The sequence below is a fragment of the Lampetra planeri genome, chromosome 82 (assembly GCF_965212315.1).
Source record: "Lampetra planeri chromosome 82, kcLamPlan1.2.h2, whole genome shotgun sequence".
In the NCBI taxonomy this organism is placed as follows: domain Eukaryota; kingdom Metazoa; phylum Chordata; class Hyperoartia; order Petromyzontiformes; family Petromyzontidae; genus Lampetra; species Lampetra planeri.
Window position 1 is genome coordinate 4,297,734 of NC_136186.1, and position 16,303 is coordinate 4,314,036.

A 16,303-nucleotide genomic window follows, 5' to 3' on the forward strand; every position below is an offset into this window, starting at 1 on the left:
AGCAACAACAACGGCGAGCAGAGACAGAGTGAGGCAAAAACCTGCGAGGCTATGAAATGCAACTTCATGTCAGTGAAGCCTGACCAACAAGTTAAGTTAAAGACATCACAATACATAATATCGTACATAACATCAATGTTAACGCTATTCACCGTCAACTATATTCCGCTTATATAACCATGCAGACACCAAGGAATACGAATTCCTAGGATCAAGAAACTTACCCCTTAACCTAAGATATCGGAAATAAATTAATAATAATAAGCCTATGCATGAAAGACAAAAGTAAAACTTATGAAAAGCCAGGATAGCGGGATAAATCACCACCAGGTCGAAATAAAGTACATAATAAAGAGCGATGTTAAACCCAGGGTCGGAGAGAAAGGGAGATCCCGGCCGTCTTTGTATCCCCGCAGCACGGGATGGGAGTGTGTATGTGCTCGGGGAGGCACCTCCACTTGAGTCAAGCACCACGATGGGAAACGACACACCTGAGGTTACATACAGAATCATAACTGGGAAATGGTAAGGGACAAATGTTAATTTAAAACTTTTTAACCATGTCTTTGTGTGCTGTGAGGATCGGAGGGAGTGTGCCCCTCCCTCCAGGTCGTGCAACACGAACAGAGGTGCCTATGAGACGATTTGTAACGTCTGTGTTTTGGTTCATGAAGGAGGCCAGACAGAGAGACGACTTCGAGGCAATTTGTAACATCTGATTGTTTGCTCATGGATTTTATGGAGGGAGTATGACAACGGAAAATGCCGTGGGTGATGCACACAAGCACACGGACGTACGGACACACACATGAACACACCTACACACGGACAGATCCTGACACAGTAAATCAAAAGAAAACCCCGCCTTGTGGGCAGGACCCAAAGGGATTTTTCGGCATAAAAGAAAGGACCCTGAGCATTGGAAACCAGTTCGACCAGGAGTCAACTCATCACGAGTTCGACCAGTGGGTCGGCTCCGGAGCGAGCTCGACCGAGCGGGTCGGCTCGACTCATCTTCAGCTCGACCGAGCGGGTCGACTCAAGGGCGAGCTGCGACTAACGGGTCGGCTCGACTCTTCAGCTTCTGGGACTCAGCCGAGTTCAGACGGCTCTCGGGGCTCGACTCAAGCGGCTCCCCATCTCCTCTGCAGGCGGGCAAGACCCGCTTGACAGCTCAACTCGGCCGCGACAGCCAACCTCTGCCGAGTCGGCGGTTTCCCTGCTGCCGCGAGAATCGCGGTTTGGCGACGACGCTGCGAGCGAGCTGTGGGCGCCACCTACCGACCGGGTTCCGAATTACGACAGCGTGTCAACGGACATCCGAACCAAATTCACCACGGCGACAGAGGAGCGACTAATACGTATGACGCGCACCGCCCCCTCACCACACGACCACCTGGCGTCTGTTTGACATAAAGAACCGACTCCGAACACTGACTATTGAAGACAACTCTTACCACTCAAACCCACTCGAACCCATAAGCCATCCGTGGCTGTGAAGAAAAACTCGAGACCGAGTGATGGCCATCCGTCATTTATAAGAGTATTATCTTTAATATTTAGTGGACTGTACTCTTAATCGCTTAAATTCCCAGCAGATCTTCGGAAAAGGAGCGCCGTTGCAGGCCTTTACTCCGAGCATTCTGTTGTCAGATAACCTGCCGATGTATCTGTTGAGATTGGTGCCTTTAAGAATAATAACTGTTTTTGATTGTGTTTTATCGCCGTATAATCTTTCAAGTATAATCATTCATTAACGTTAAGGTTTTCTTAGCATAGTATTTGCATGTTTTAACGACTCTCTCTCACTAACAACCATCGCGTTACGCGGGATCCATGTGCCGTTGTCAAGTGAAATCAGACAATCATTGATGATACTGTATTGATGCCGTGTTGACGTTCCGGGATTGAGAGTTCGCATACTATATCATAGTTGAGGTTGAATTAGTAATAAATTGATAAATACAGAAGTGGTTGTGTGATTCTTTCCTGAACTATGCATAAGATCTGCTTCTGCGTTGAGATCTGAACTTGGTGACCTTAATAAACACACTAACACATACTCAGTAAATGTTAAAGCGATAACGGGGCGAACCGGGGACCTAAATAAGCGAGAATGAGACGAACCTAGACAACGAGGCCGAGTTAATCTAAGTTAATCTTGTATACTTACACCACACCTGCATAACTGCATACGATTAATTGCCTTATTCCGATCGATAACCCACCCTCGTCACCGAGGCGGAGTCTGGTTATCATAACGACTTGCATTATCATAATTACACCCACTCGCATAATTACTACAATTACCTCTCGAATTGGCATAATTAAATGTGCGTAATTACATGGATTAAAGTATTTCCGGATAATTACACCTTTGGCCAAATTTCGATTGATTATTATTATTTTCACTGAATATTCATAACCCACATATACAACATAATAATTTCACCCACGCACGCATACAACACATCAAAATTTTCACACCCAACATATACAACATAATGGGGGCGTCGCCCGGGATTTCTCGCAGACAGTTTATGCATGAATTCAGGAACGAACCACTGTTGTGTTAATCAAAGAGTTGTGAACTAACGTTGCTTTGTGATTGTAAACGGGCGTAAAACAAAAAACGCGCTCTGAAGGGAAATACCAGAGTAGCAGAGTATAACAAAGACAGCTGGGCTGAAATTATTTGCTCGAGTTGAACTGACGCATCCTGTGATACAATTGTGTATAGGTGCGCTGAAGGGGAATTCTAGAGTAACTCACGCCGCACATGAGATGTTAGAATTAAGATACACTCTTAAGTCTGTTAACCACACTACGTAATAGAGATGGCGCAGGATCCACAACGTTCTGAGGTTGACACACCAACGCATAACACTGATACAGAGTGGACCTCGGAGGAGGAGATGGAATCTATGGAAAAACAATATCGGGAATTTGTGTTAAAACGCACTGGACGGACTGCTAGCCAGCAGACAGAGCAGAGAGATATATGGGAGGGGTGCCATACAGAAGATGTTAAAGCCCATAGAAGGAAACTACTTAAGGACGTGATGAAATGTGGCAAAGCCAAACGTGACGTAAAAATTGCAGAAATAGCGAGGGTAGACTCGTACCTCCTCGCACAGACAGACAGAGAAAGATTATGGAATGAGGAAAAATTTGAAAGGGAAAGACAAGAGAAACTGTCCTTAATGGAGCAGGTAGAGAATCTGCACACCCTCGTGAGAGAGAAAGAATCCGCACTAAATGCACCAGTGAAACACCCAGACGCTGATACACAGAACACATACGGGAGTAACAATTTACCACACTCCGAGCCACGTGGACGTAGCCCAGGGCCAGATCCCACAATGAGTATGGCTACTGTGCAAAGCAATTTTGATGAAGTAACACCCTCGCAAATCGAGGAGAGAGAAGAGGAAATAATAATACAAACGGGAAAACATGAGGCCGACCACACCAACGTTAGAGAGAGACAAATAATTAACCCTAAGTCATCAGGATACACTGTAATGATAGGGCGGAGAAGGGCGGAGCTGGTGCAAGACGGGAAACATGACCTAAACAGCACACCAGGCAGACGCACGCTACGCAAGTATGACCGACATGATGCAGGTGACAGAGACAGCTCACCAGAGAAACGCACCTCGCACAAACACGACCAACACGACACGGATAACAGACACAGCTCACCAGAGAGACACACCTCACGCAAACATGACAGACGCACCTCACGTAAACATGACAGACACAGCTCACCAGAGAGACACACTTCACACAAACATGACCGACATGATGCAGATGACAGACACAGCTCACCAGAGAGACACACCTCACGCAAACATGACAGACACAGCTCACCAGAGAGACGCACCTCACGTAAACATGACAGACACAGCTCACCAGAGAGACACACTTCACACAAACATGACCGACATGATGCAGATGACAGACACAGCTCACCAGAGAGACACACCTCACGCGAACATGGCAGACACAGCTCACCAGAGAGACACACTTCACACAAACATGACCGACATGATGCAGATGACAGAGACAGCTCACCAGAGAGACACACCTCACGCAAACATGACAGACACGATGCAGATGACAGACACCGCTCACCAGAGAGACGCACCTCACGCAAACATAACAGACACAGCTCACCAGAGAGACGCACCTCACGCAAACATGACAGACACACCTCACACGAACATGACCGACATGATGCAGATGACAGACACAGCTCACCAGAGAGACACACCTCACGCAAACATGACAGACACGATGCAGATGACAGACACCGCTCACCAGAGAGACGCACCTCACGTAAACATTATCAACACGACAGGGGTAACAGAGAAAGCTCACCAGAGGGACGCATGACCCGTAAAAATCACCCACGCAAAACCACCCGCACCACAGATGACAGAGACAGGAATCCCGATAACCATGAAGCACGAGACAAACGTAAATACAACACCTCACCTAGCAGGCACTACACATGTAGTAGGCAGCATGAAGGTCAAAGACAAAAACACTCACCACATAGACACCGCTCAAGGAGATCACGCACACCAACCCACAAACACGAATCACAAGACCCACATAAGGAAAACAAGAGACACAGACACGGGAAACATGACAACAGGGATAGTGGAGACAAGGGTAGCTCAAGTGAGCACTCCTCAGGAACCGACACCACTGATGACGAACAACACACTTTTAACAGTAAGACACTAAAACTAATGGACAAAGCACTCGTGAGAATTCCCTACTTCGATCCACATAACAAGAACAGGGACATACACACTTACATAGCTACGGTAGAACAGGAGGCTAAGATCCGGGGTCTGGGTAAATCAGCAGAAAAGGCATGTTTATTATCAAGGAGCCTACATGAACCCGCCAGACCATGGGTAGCCTCCCTGCCAAATAGGGTGAAGAGTGACTTTAAACAATTGAGCCGAGCAGTAGTTAAGAGATTTGGGGAATACTCCACACTATCCGAAGGATTGAACGCGGCAAAGTTGATGACCCAGCGTGTAGACGAAGACCCACGAGATTATCTCCTACGCCTTAAGAAAGCATATTACGCAGGGGACGGGGACAATGCCCAGGGAGATAAGACAGTTTTAAAAGTGATGTTCTTTCAATCATTGAGACCTGAAATAGTGAGAATAGTAGGAATGATGTTGGACCCCGAGACTGCCTCCCTACGCCAGATTGAAAGCAAGGCCCACACGGCCTGGGTGAACGGACGGAAAACCACTAGCATAGCCAAAACCCACATCGTCACCAGAGATAAAGAATGCCTCGATCTGGAGGGAAGCGAATCTCCAAGGAATAATATTAGCGCCACACGGGGTGGACATGAATTCCCCCAGGAGAGGGCGCCTAACCCAATAGAATCAACACCCGTCTACAACACGCTGAACAACGTTCCACGTGGGGGGAGGGACGAGTCCAGGGGAACCTGGCACCCACAGCCGCCACCACCATGGAATGCAGGAGAGGGCGGAGGCTGGAATTATGGAGGAGGAAGAGCGAGTGACGGGCCATACCTACCCCGCGGAGGCCGACGCCCACCAAACCAGTCACCATATCGTTCCCTACTGCCGCCTCCGCTAACCATAGAGCATAGACCACCGTTAGCTAACAGGAATCGATATGCTCACCACATCAGGATGGAAAAAGAGCTCCTAGGGAGTATGAAGACTCCCATGCAAATAGCGAAGGGAAGAATACCAACTATACCCACACAGGAGGAGGACACACCCAGAGCAAAGGTAGCCCAAGTGAACGTAGGGAAGACAAGAAGCCCCGAAGCAATCACCGAAGTGGTACCAGAGGTAAAAGGGTACCATCTGGGGGAATTGATTCCCGTAGGACCAGTCGGACGAGTCCACGTGGAGGTAATACTACAAGACACCCTGACCAGCCAGGGCCTTTGGGATACTGGAGCAGAAATATCCATGATATCCAGAGAATTATTTGACGAACTCCAGACTGCCCTCCAGAGGAAGAATGAAACACTACAGATGATGCCAAGTAACCTTACCTACTCAGGATGTGAAGGGACCCACATGCGACCATTGGGCAAAGTTATGACGAAGTTGACGTTCAACAAAATCAACATGAACCATCCCCTATACGTCGTACGGAGCCCCGGAAAAGAGTTGATCATTGGGATAGAACTAATGAATCGCCTGAAACCCATTATGAACCTTGAATCCCAACAAATTTGGGCACAATCAATGCCGGAGCAACAAAGGGACTCAGAAGATGAAGACGTTGTGGAAGACTCCACGGGAATCCAAGTGATAACACAAGAGCTCAACGTCCTATCAACGACAATCAGGAACGAAGACGAAGACCCAGCAGGAATTCGAATCACTCAGCTAATGACTAACAGACTGAGAGAAGACCGAAAGGAAGCCGACTTAGAGTCAGTATCACTAAATGACCGTCCCCTCATGGAGTATATACCGCCCCCTGGAGGCCAAACCGACGAACTGCAAACTGATGAAGGAGAACACGAGGGCAAGAGCGTATTACCCTCGGATGAAGCCAAGGCAACTCAACCGATAGTAACGCAAAAGGAACTTTCAACCGAGCCGCCCGAAACCACAAAGGCCTTAGACCCAGGACAAGGAGTCTCCCTAATAGAAGAACAAATCGAACAACAAATTGAAGCAGCAGACGCCCTCGAGAACGACACTCAACGAAATGAGCTTCGCCAACTGCTCCACAAATACCACTCCCTGTTCTCAGAAGACCCCTATGATTGCGGCAAAACCGACCTACACGTGGTATCTATTCCCACACTGGAAGGAGCGCCAGCGGTATATGTGAAACAATACAAGATTCCACTGGCTGCCTACGAATCCATCCAAGAAACCTTGGAGAACCTACTCAAGAAGAATATAATTCGAGAATGCAACTCAACCTACAACTCACCGATTTGGCCTGTATTGAAACCCACAGGCAAGTGGCGACTCACCATCGACTATAGGCAACTCAACAAAACGGTTCCCCTATCTCGATGGCCAATGGCAGAGATCGACCAGAATCTCAACCAAATAAAAGGCGCAAAAATTCTCACCACCATGGATCTATCAAATGGCTTCTGGACCATGCCTGTGAAAGAAGCGGATCAATACAAGTTGGCATTTACATTCAATGGAATACAGTATACTTGGAACCGATGTCCATTTGGATACTCAAATTCACCTGCGGACTTTAACATATTCCTACACAAGGCAATGGACGACGCAAAAGAGCGAGGTACCATCGTCTATGTCGACGATATACTGGTCAAGGACTCCTCATGGGAAGAACACCGCGAGAGCCTCCAGCATACCCTCGATCAGTTAAAGGAAGCAGGCGCAAAGATTTCAATACAAAAAGGACAGTGGGCACGCAAGAGGGTGGACTACCTCGGGCTCCAGGTCGGCACTGAGGGACTGTTACCCCAAACCAAAAGACTTGGAGCCCTCCTCGCACTCAAATCGCCCACCACAGTCACGACCCTTCGGAGCTTCTTAGGAATTTGCAACTACCTTCGACAGTTCGTGGACGACTACGCAGGAATCGTTCGACCCTTAGTCAAACTACTGCAAAAAGACGAACCATGGGAGTGGGGACAGGAACAGGAAGCCGCAGAAAAAAAATTAAAACGACAGATCACAGAGGCATCCTGCCTAGCATACCCAGAGAAAGGGAAAGAATACTACCTGGAGACCGCATACTCAGATCATAGTATCAGCTCGGTACTGTACCAGAGACAGGAAGCAGAGAAACGAGTTATTGCCTATGCCAGCAAAGCCCTCCGGGGAGTGGAGATGAAGTTCTCCGAGTGTGAGAAGGCGATATTTGGAAACATCTGGGCCATACAACATTTTCGGAACTTGTTGAACGGAGAGAAGATCATCCTGGAAACGAATCATGAATCCTTGGCATACCTCAACAGTAAGAAGATTCGAGAGGGCCGCGTCACCAGCAGCCGAATAGCCAGCTGGGCACTGACACTCCAAGGCCTACCAATCACAGTGAAATACGCAAAAAACAAGAAAAGTCCAATGGCCCAAGGTCTTGCCGATTTACATGATTGTACCTTTGACAGCGTAGAAGCAGAGGACGAAAAGATACCTCCGGAGGACAACAGGTACCTGCCCTTCAGGAAGGAGACATGTGCCGACCTACCAGTGGTATACATCGATGGATGCTCCAAGATGAAGGAGAACAAGCTTCACGCTGGGTCAGGAGTCATTTGGGAAACTGGCCCACTCACAGGGATTCAAGAGGGATTTCAGCTGGGACCAAAGTCAAACCAGTATGCAGAGTTGGTCGGGGTACACATCGCTGTCCAAATGGCATCCGATAACCAAATACGGACCATGGTGGTGTGCACTGATTCCAATTACGTACAGCACAGCTTCCTGCACCACCTACCCATATGGAAAAAAAACGGGATGAAGAACCATAGGAATAAACCAATTCACCATCGAGAACTATTCGAGGCCATAGATAAGATGGTTCAGAACAAGGATATGAAGATATTTTGGAAGAAAGTCAAAGGGCACTCCAAGATACCTGGTCAAGAGAAAACTGGGAACGACCAAGCAGATGCCATAGCAAAGGTGGGAAGCCTGGAAGGCACCCCGTGGAAGCTAGAAGACCAAACCGACAGAGACGGACAACCAGAGTCGACGAACCAAGACATCGCCGTGATAAGACTGGTCACAAGAAGTGGGAAGAACCCGGCAGAAGCTGGAACCAGAGCCCAATTGAACAGTGCCCAGCCTTCCGAAGACCTGATCAGAATGCAACAAGAGGATGAAACACTAAAGACCCTCGCCGATCATATCCAAGATCCAGCAGGAAAACCGATCACTACTGACAACTTGAATGACAACAAAGAGCTCGAGATCATGCATAGCCAAATCAAAAGGTTCTCAATGCGGAAAAGGCTACTGGTATATACAAACGAAAAAGACGGTCGACCTAGATGGGTAGTCCCCTCTCAATATCGGGAAATAATGTTACAACACGCCCACAATGAACCGTGCAGCGGCCACCGATGCGAGGTGAATACGGGACAGATGCTGCGACAGGTGGCCTACTGGCCAAAAATGGGGGAAGACATACACAAACATGTGTCCAACTGTCTCGTGTGTTGTAAGTACCAGCCAACGACTTCACAGCATAGGGCACCCCTACAGAGGAGGGGAACAGATTACCCTTGGTCCAACCTACAAATCGACTGGATAGGACCTGTCAACCGATCAACCAAAGGGAACAAGTACATGTTAACTGTGACCTGTGCATTCTCTAAATGGACAGAGTGTTTGCCAGCACCCAACAACACCGCGGAAACGACCGCTGTCCTACTGATCAACCAAATATTCAGTAGATGGGGTCTACCGTCAACGATCGATTCAGACAAAGGAAGCCACTTCACAGCCGAGGTTATCACAGAAGTGTGGAAGATGTTGGGAGTAAAAAGACAATTACATGTCGCATACCATCCACAATCCTCAGGACAGGTGGAAAGAGCCAACAGGACCATCGTGAGCATCCTAAAGAAATATGTGTCTACCACGGGCCGCGACTGGGATACGAAACTACCCCTAGTCTTGATGGCCATGCGAGCCACACCCAACCGAGCTACAGGCAGGACACCCTTCGAGATCATGACAGGGAGGCTAATGACCCTCCCAGTACACCTGTTATATGTCCCAGCGGAGGACGAGACCCCGACGGCAATGACGCCAACTGAATACCTGACGGGACTCAGTAGTCACCTACAGAGCACCTTCGCTATGGTCAGGGACCAGTTGCAAGTAGAGGCTCAGGGGAGCAAAGCATACTATGACCAAAAAGCCAGCCACGCAGAATACCAGCTAGGAGACCAGGTGTGGTACCTCAATTACGAGAAAAGAAAACAGAAGTGCAGGAAATTCCTACCTTCCTGGACAGGACCACACGAGGTTGTTGACAAAATGTCCCCGGTAGTATATCAGCTAAAAATCACAAAGACAGGAAGAGAGCAGCAATACAAGTGGGTGCACATCAACCAAATCAAACCGTACCCTGTGCTGGTGGAGCAAGATGAGGAATAAAGGTGGAAAAGGGGGGGGGGAACTAAACTAATGGGCATATCACACTACGATAATGTGTAACATGTTTTCCAGGGAATGGCAGCCCTCCTGCTCACGCTCCTGCTAACGTACCTGGCCAAGCTAGAAGGGAGCCAAGGCCTGATGATGCCACCCAAGAATAACCGTAGAAACTATCTTTTTAACGATATCTCCTATAACACGTAGTCAATAGAATAATTTCTCCCTCCCTTATCGTGTTACCTTCCTTTAGAATTTTTTTTTTCCTCCTCTCTCTTGTCACATATAACCATGTTAAGTTGTGACACGTACGCGCGCGTTGTAAGGAAATAGCAGCAAAACTTGAGGACAATCGATGGTTCATGATGGAAGAAGGGTATACATTTTTTTTTAAAAATAACCCGTGGCCATTTGACCACTGGCCATTTTTAAAAGGGCGGAATGTTGTATCCTAAGCCTTCTTCCAAACTTGATATTTTTATATATTATCTTTTTACTTGATATATAATGAATGAAAACACCCCAAAAAGCAGCAGGCTGCAAAAACCAGGTGTTGTTAAGTAATGGACTGGAGGAGGGCTAGGATGACAGAATTTGCAACCTTGCTTCAAGGAAGGAGGGGGCCTGATGAACGGGCATATGTCACCCGTGCAGGCGGCAGAGACAGTGGGAGAGTCAGCCAGACATAATTAAGGCAAAAAGCCAACCATCCTGCATGGTTTTAAGGAATTAAATTATTAAATCCAGGGTGAGTGGTCAAATGAAGTGGGTCAGCAACGCTGTGTGCACAGGGGAGGGAGCTGATTAACAACCCTGCCCGGCTGAACCGTGAGGGGGCCTTTGACCTGAAATTAAGAATAACACTCCCAGAGCAGAAGGTTGGATGACCACAGTGAGACGAATAAGAGCGTTGTATATCAAGGATGCAGACTCAGCTGAATAACAAGGCTGCGGAGGTCACCAAAAGTTCGTGTTCGCCTAGTTAAGTCGAAAAGCTCAATTATTCTGTATTGCTATTAAAGCAACGTTAAAATCAGAATTTAACAACAGGGTAGGCTAAAGTTATTGATATTCACACCCACTCCAATTAAACCAGGCCACAAGTTACGCCTACTGAACCATCACCATCATTAAGTCAATATGAAATGTTATTTCCATACTTTAAAATACAACTCGACCCAAAGCATATGACAATCAGAACCTTCCTAAGTCAAAATTGAATCGCACCCAGACAGGAGCGAATAGTCGATATAAGGTTGAAGAGGGAAGGAAATTAAGAGCACGGCGAACTGCAAACGTAAGCGAAAAGCCGGGAACAACACACAGCCAGCAACAGCGAGTCGGGCTTCGACAGGCCATAAAGTAGGAATGACAACTCCCGGGGTCAGGGGACATCAGAAAAAGCAAGCAGACAAAAACCAGAACTGACTCCAAGGTACAACCGCCCTCACCTACAAGGAGTGACGGAAATTAATGAGGCCTTGAGTTAACGGCGTCAGCTGGACAGCAACAACAACGGCGAGCAGAGACAGAGTGAGGCAAAAACCTGCGAGGCTATGAAATGCAACTTCATGTCAGTGAAGCCTGACCAACAAGTTAAGTTAAAGACATCACAATACATAATATCGTACATAACATCAATGTTAACGCTATTCACCGTCAACTATATTCCGCTTATATAACCATGCAGACACCAAGGAATACGAATTCCTAGGATCAAGAAACTTACCCCTTAACCTAAGATATCGGAAATAAATTAATAATAATAAGCCTATGCATGAAAGACAAAAGTAAAACTTATGAAAAGCCAGGATAGCGGGATAAATCACCACCAGGTCGAAATAAAGTACATAATAAAGAGCGATGTTAAACCCAGGGTCGGAGAGAAAGGGAGATCCCGGCCGTCTTTGTATCCCCGCAGCACGGGATGGGAGTGTGTATGTGCTCGGGGAGGCACCTCCACTTGAGTCAAGCACCACGATGGGAAACGACACACCTGAGGTTACATACAGAATCATAACTGGGAAATGGTAAGGGACAAATGTTAATTTAAAACTTTTTAACCATGTCTTTGTGTGCTGTGAGGATCGGAGGGAGTGTGCCCCTCCCTCCAGGTCGTGCAACACGAACAGAGGTGCCTATGAGACGATTTGTAACGTCTGTGTTTTGGTTCATGAAGGAGGCCAGACAGAGAGACGACTTCGAGGCAATTTGTAACATCTGATTGTTTGCTCATGGATTTTATGGAGGGAGTATGACAACGGAAAATGCCGTGGGTGATGCACACAAGCACACGGACGTACGGACACACACATGAACACACCTACACACGGACAGATCCTGACACAGTAAATCAAAAGAAAACCCCGCCTTGTGGGCAGGACCCAAAGGGATTTTTCGGCATAAAAGAAAGGACCCTGAGCATTGGAAACCAGTTCGACCAGGAGTCAACTCATCACGAGTTCGACCAGTGGGTCGGCTCCGGAGCGAGCTCGACCGAGCGGGTCGGCTCGACTCATCTTCAGCTCGACCGAGCGGGTCGACTCAAGGGCGAGCTGCGACTAACGGGTCGGCTCGACTCTTCAGCTTCTGGGACTCAGCCGAGTTCAGACGGCTCTCGGGGCTCGACTCAAGCGGCTCCCCATCTCCTCTGCAGGCGGGCAAGACCCGCTTGACAGCTCAACTCGGCCGCGACAGCCAACCTCTGCCGAGTCGGCGGTTTCCCTGCTGCCGCGAGAATCGCGGTTTGGCGACGACGCTGCGAGCGAGCTGTGGGCGCCACCTACCGACCGGGTTCCGAATTACGACAGCGTGTCAACGGACATCCGAACCAAATTCACCACGGCGACAGAGGAGCGACTAATACGTATGACGCGCACCGCCCCCTCACCACACGACCACCTGGCGTCTGTTTGACATAAAGAACCGACTCCGAACACTGACTATTGAAGACAACTCTTACCACTCAAACCCACTCGAACCCATAAGCCATCCGTGGCTGTGAAGAAAAACTCGAGACCGAGTGATGGCCATCCGTCATTTATAAGAGTATTATCTTTAATATTTAGTGGACTGTACTCTTAATCGCTTAAATTCCCAGCAGATCTTCGGAAAAGGAGCGCCGTTGCAGGCCTTTACTCCGAGCATTCTGTTGTCAGATAACCTGCCGATGTATCTGTTGAGATTGGTGCCTTTAAGAATAATAACTGTTTTTGATTGTGTTTTATCGCCGTATAATCTTTCAAGTATAATCATTCATTAACGTTAAGGTTTTCTTAGCATAGTATTTGCATGTTTTAACGACTCTCTCTCACTAACAACCATCGCGTTACGCGGGATCCATGTGCCGTTGTCAAGTGAAATCAGACAATCATTGATGATACTGTATTGATGCCGTGTTGACGTTCCGGGATTGAGAGTTCGCATACTATATCATAGTTGAGGTTGAATTAGTAATAAATTGATTAATACAGAAGTGGTTGTGTGATTCTTTCCTGAACTATGCATAAGATCTGCTTCTGCGTTGAGATCTGAACTTGGTGACCTTAATAAACACACTAACACATACTCAGTAAATGTTAAAGCGATAACGGGGCGAACCGGGGACCTAAATAAGCGAGAATGAGACGAACCTAGACAACGAGGCCGAGTTAATCTAAGTTAATCTTGTATACTTACACCACACCTGCATAACTGCATACGATTAATTGCCTTATTTCGATCGATAACCCACCCTCGTCACCGAGGCGGAGTCTGGTTATCATAACGACTTGCATTATCATAATTACACCCACTCGCATAATTACTACAATTACCTCTCGAATTGGCATAATTAAATGTGCGTAATTACATGGATTAAAGTATTTCCGGATAATTACACCTTTGGCCAAATTTCGATTGATTATTATTATTTTCACTGAATATTCATAACCCACATATACAACATAATAATTTCACCCACGCACGCATACAACACATCAAAATTTTCACACCCAACATATACAACAGGGGGGGGGGGGGGATGGTTTCATGATGATTCAAACGCAATATATTTATTGTGCACTTTATTTACATTTTTATTACATTGTAATATGAAATAATTATACAACTCACCATAATGCAGAATCAGTGGGAGCCCTGAGCTTGTTTTCCTGTAACTAGATGGTCCCATCTGGGGGTGATGGGAGACGGTGACACCTGATACGTGTTGCCTATGTCCAGTCTACTCCATGAACTCGTTTTGGTTGCTGTCACTGCAGAAAACCCTGCTTCACAAAGATATGATGTTGGAAATGGAAGCAGGCTTTTCAGTGCTTTTGTAACAATATCAGGATATCCCGCCTTGACTTTAATCCAGAACGTATCGAGATTTGAAGTTGTCTCAAACATACTTTTAAGGCCACCATTTGCGATCTCAAGCAGTTGATCCTCTTCTAGCACAGATAAAGTCGATTCACCTGGCTTATTCACAAATGGGTCGCGGGTCCATTCCTTCCCAGTTCGGGGGTCTTTTGTGGTTGGGAAGTAATGTTCAAACTCTTTTAAAAGCTGAGATAGGTTTTAATGCACCAGCTAGGAGAAAGGCCCTGGCTCAGTCTCTTTCAAAATCTCTGCTAGTGTTTGAAATATGTCAAAAGTTCCAATGTTCACTCGTCGCCCCCATAATTCCAGTTTGGCTTTGAATGCAGCCACTTTATCTGCCGAATTAAAAAGAGTTGTCGATCTCCCCTGAAATGACACATTGAGTACGTTGAGCAGGCTGAATGTCACACAAGTGAGCAAGTTTTGCGACCCATTCTGTGTCACTGAAATGTGCTGCCAGTGGTGACTGTTTTTTTAAAAGATATCTCTGGAGTGGCTCTCGCAACTCAAAAACTCTGGCCAGTGATCTACCTTTGGAAAGCCATCTCACTTCTGTGTTTTAGAGATGATGTGTGGTGAGCGTGCTGCGCTCCGAACCCGGCGACCCGAGTTTGATTCCCGCTCATGGCCACAACGATTATTTTTACTGGTCCTGGGCTTCCCCTAGGTCGACTCAGCCTCAAACGAGTTTCTGATGTGGTGTGTGAACATTGCCACTGGGGAGACAAAGGCGGCCGGGCGTGGTGAATCCAAGTCCCGGGCGAAGCTGGGTAGTCAAGCTAGTCTTCTATATATGAAAGGAAAATTTGTGAATGTGTTGTCTGTTCAAAATGTTTAGCGTACTTCCCGACATGCAACAAACTTGAAATTTTCCATGTGGTACTTTGCAAAATGTACACCATGCAAAAATGATAAAAAAAAATAAACATTTGTATTTTGGGGGGGGGGGAATGACCATGAAGTGTGTGGCGAAAATCGATATCTGCGGAGCGTTTGTGGTATCGATCAAACTGAATAAGCCGATTCTAAATACATTTACAACCATCGATTCCTTTGCGCTATCTAAAGAATCAAATCTTGACGGGCGAGCCGCAAGTTTATTTTCCACCGCGCGTTGGGTTTTATTAAAATTTATAAAAAATAATAAAGATTTGTATTAATTTTATGAATAAGATGAAAATCAAATTTTTTTTTCATTTGTATATGTTATGTTTTTAAGTTTTTTGAGAAGTTTTTCAATAAATGTTTCCCCCGGGCAACGCCGGGTGCTTCCCGCTAGTACCTAATAAATGAAACTGAAACTATCAACTGGCGGTTAATTAACATAATTTATTCATAAATATCGCTATTTCATTGCGACAAGTTCAACATCCACGCCTCATCACTACACATGAGACCGTCTCATTAACATAATTTATTCAGTTACACCGCCGCTCGTTGGGGGAGGGGATTGTGTTTTCAAGCGCTCTAGTGACGTCATGTCACCGCTTGCTGCCGCGTGACGTCACTTTATAGCGGGAAGCTCATGCACCGCGCGCGCTCTTACAGATCCAAGGTGAGAAGTTAACATCGTGGTTGTTCTTGTCGTGGTGGTTGTTGTTGTTTACCCAGGTATAGCCTCTCTCCGTCTCTCTCTCGTAGGGATATCAATTGAGTAGCAGCGAGTATGGAATCGATGTACAGGTTGGAACATTACAACGCGGGGCCTAGCCACGCGGGGCCTTGCCTCCTGCCCTCGCCTGATTGCATTTGCTTTAATCCTCTGCTTAAGTTTAATTCGTCTTCATCTGGCTCACTACTTCATGGGA

General features: G+C 46.9%; 1 protein-coding gene across 1 annotated transcript in view; it reads left to right on the forward strand.

The window, feature by feature from the left end:
- The window catches only part of LOC144738393 (uncharacterized), a 44,276-nt gene that overhangs the window by 17,531 nt on the left and 10,442 nt on the right, over window positions 1-16,303 (forward strand). The window contains 3 exon segments of the mRNA XM_078621428.1: window positions 8,138-8,965; window positions 9,086-9,192; window positions 9,757-9,929. Of these exon segments, the coding sequence (XP_078477554.1) occupies window positions 8,138-8,965; window positions 9,086-9,192; window positions 9,757-9,929 (1,108 nt within the window).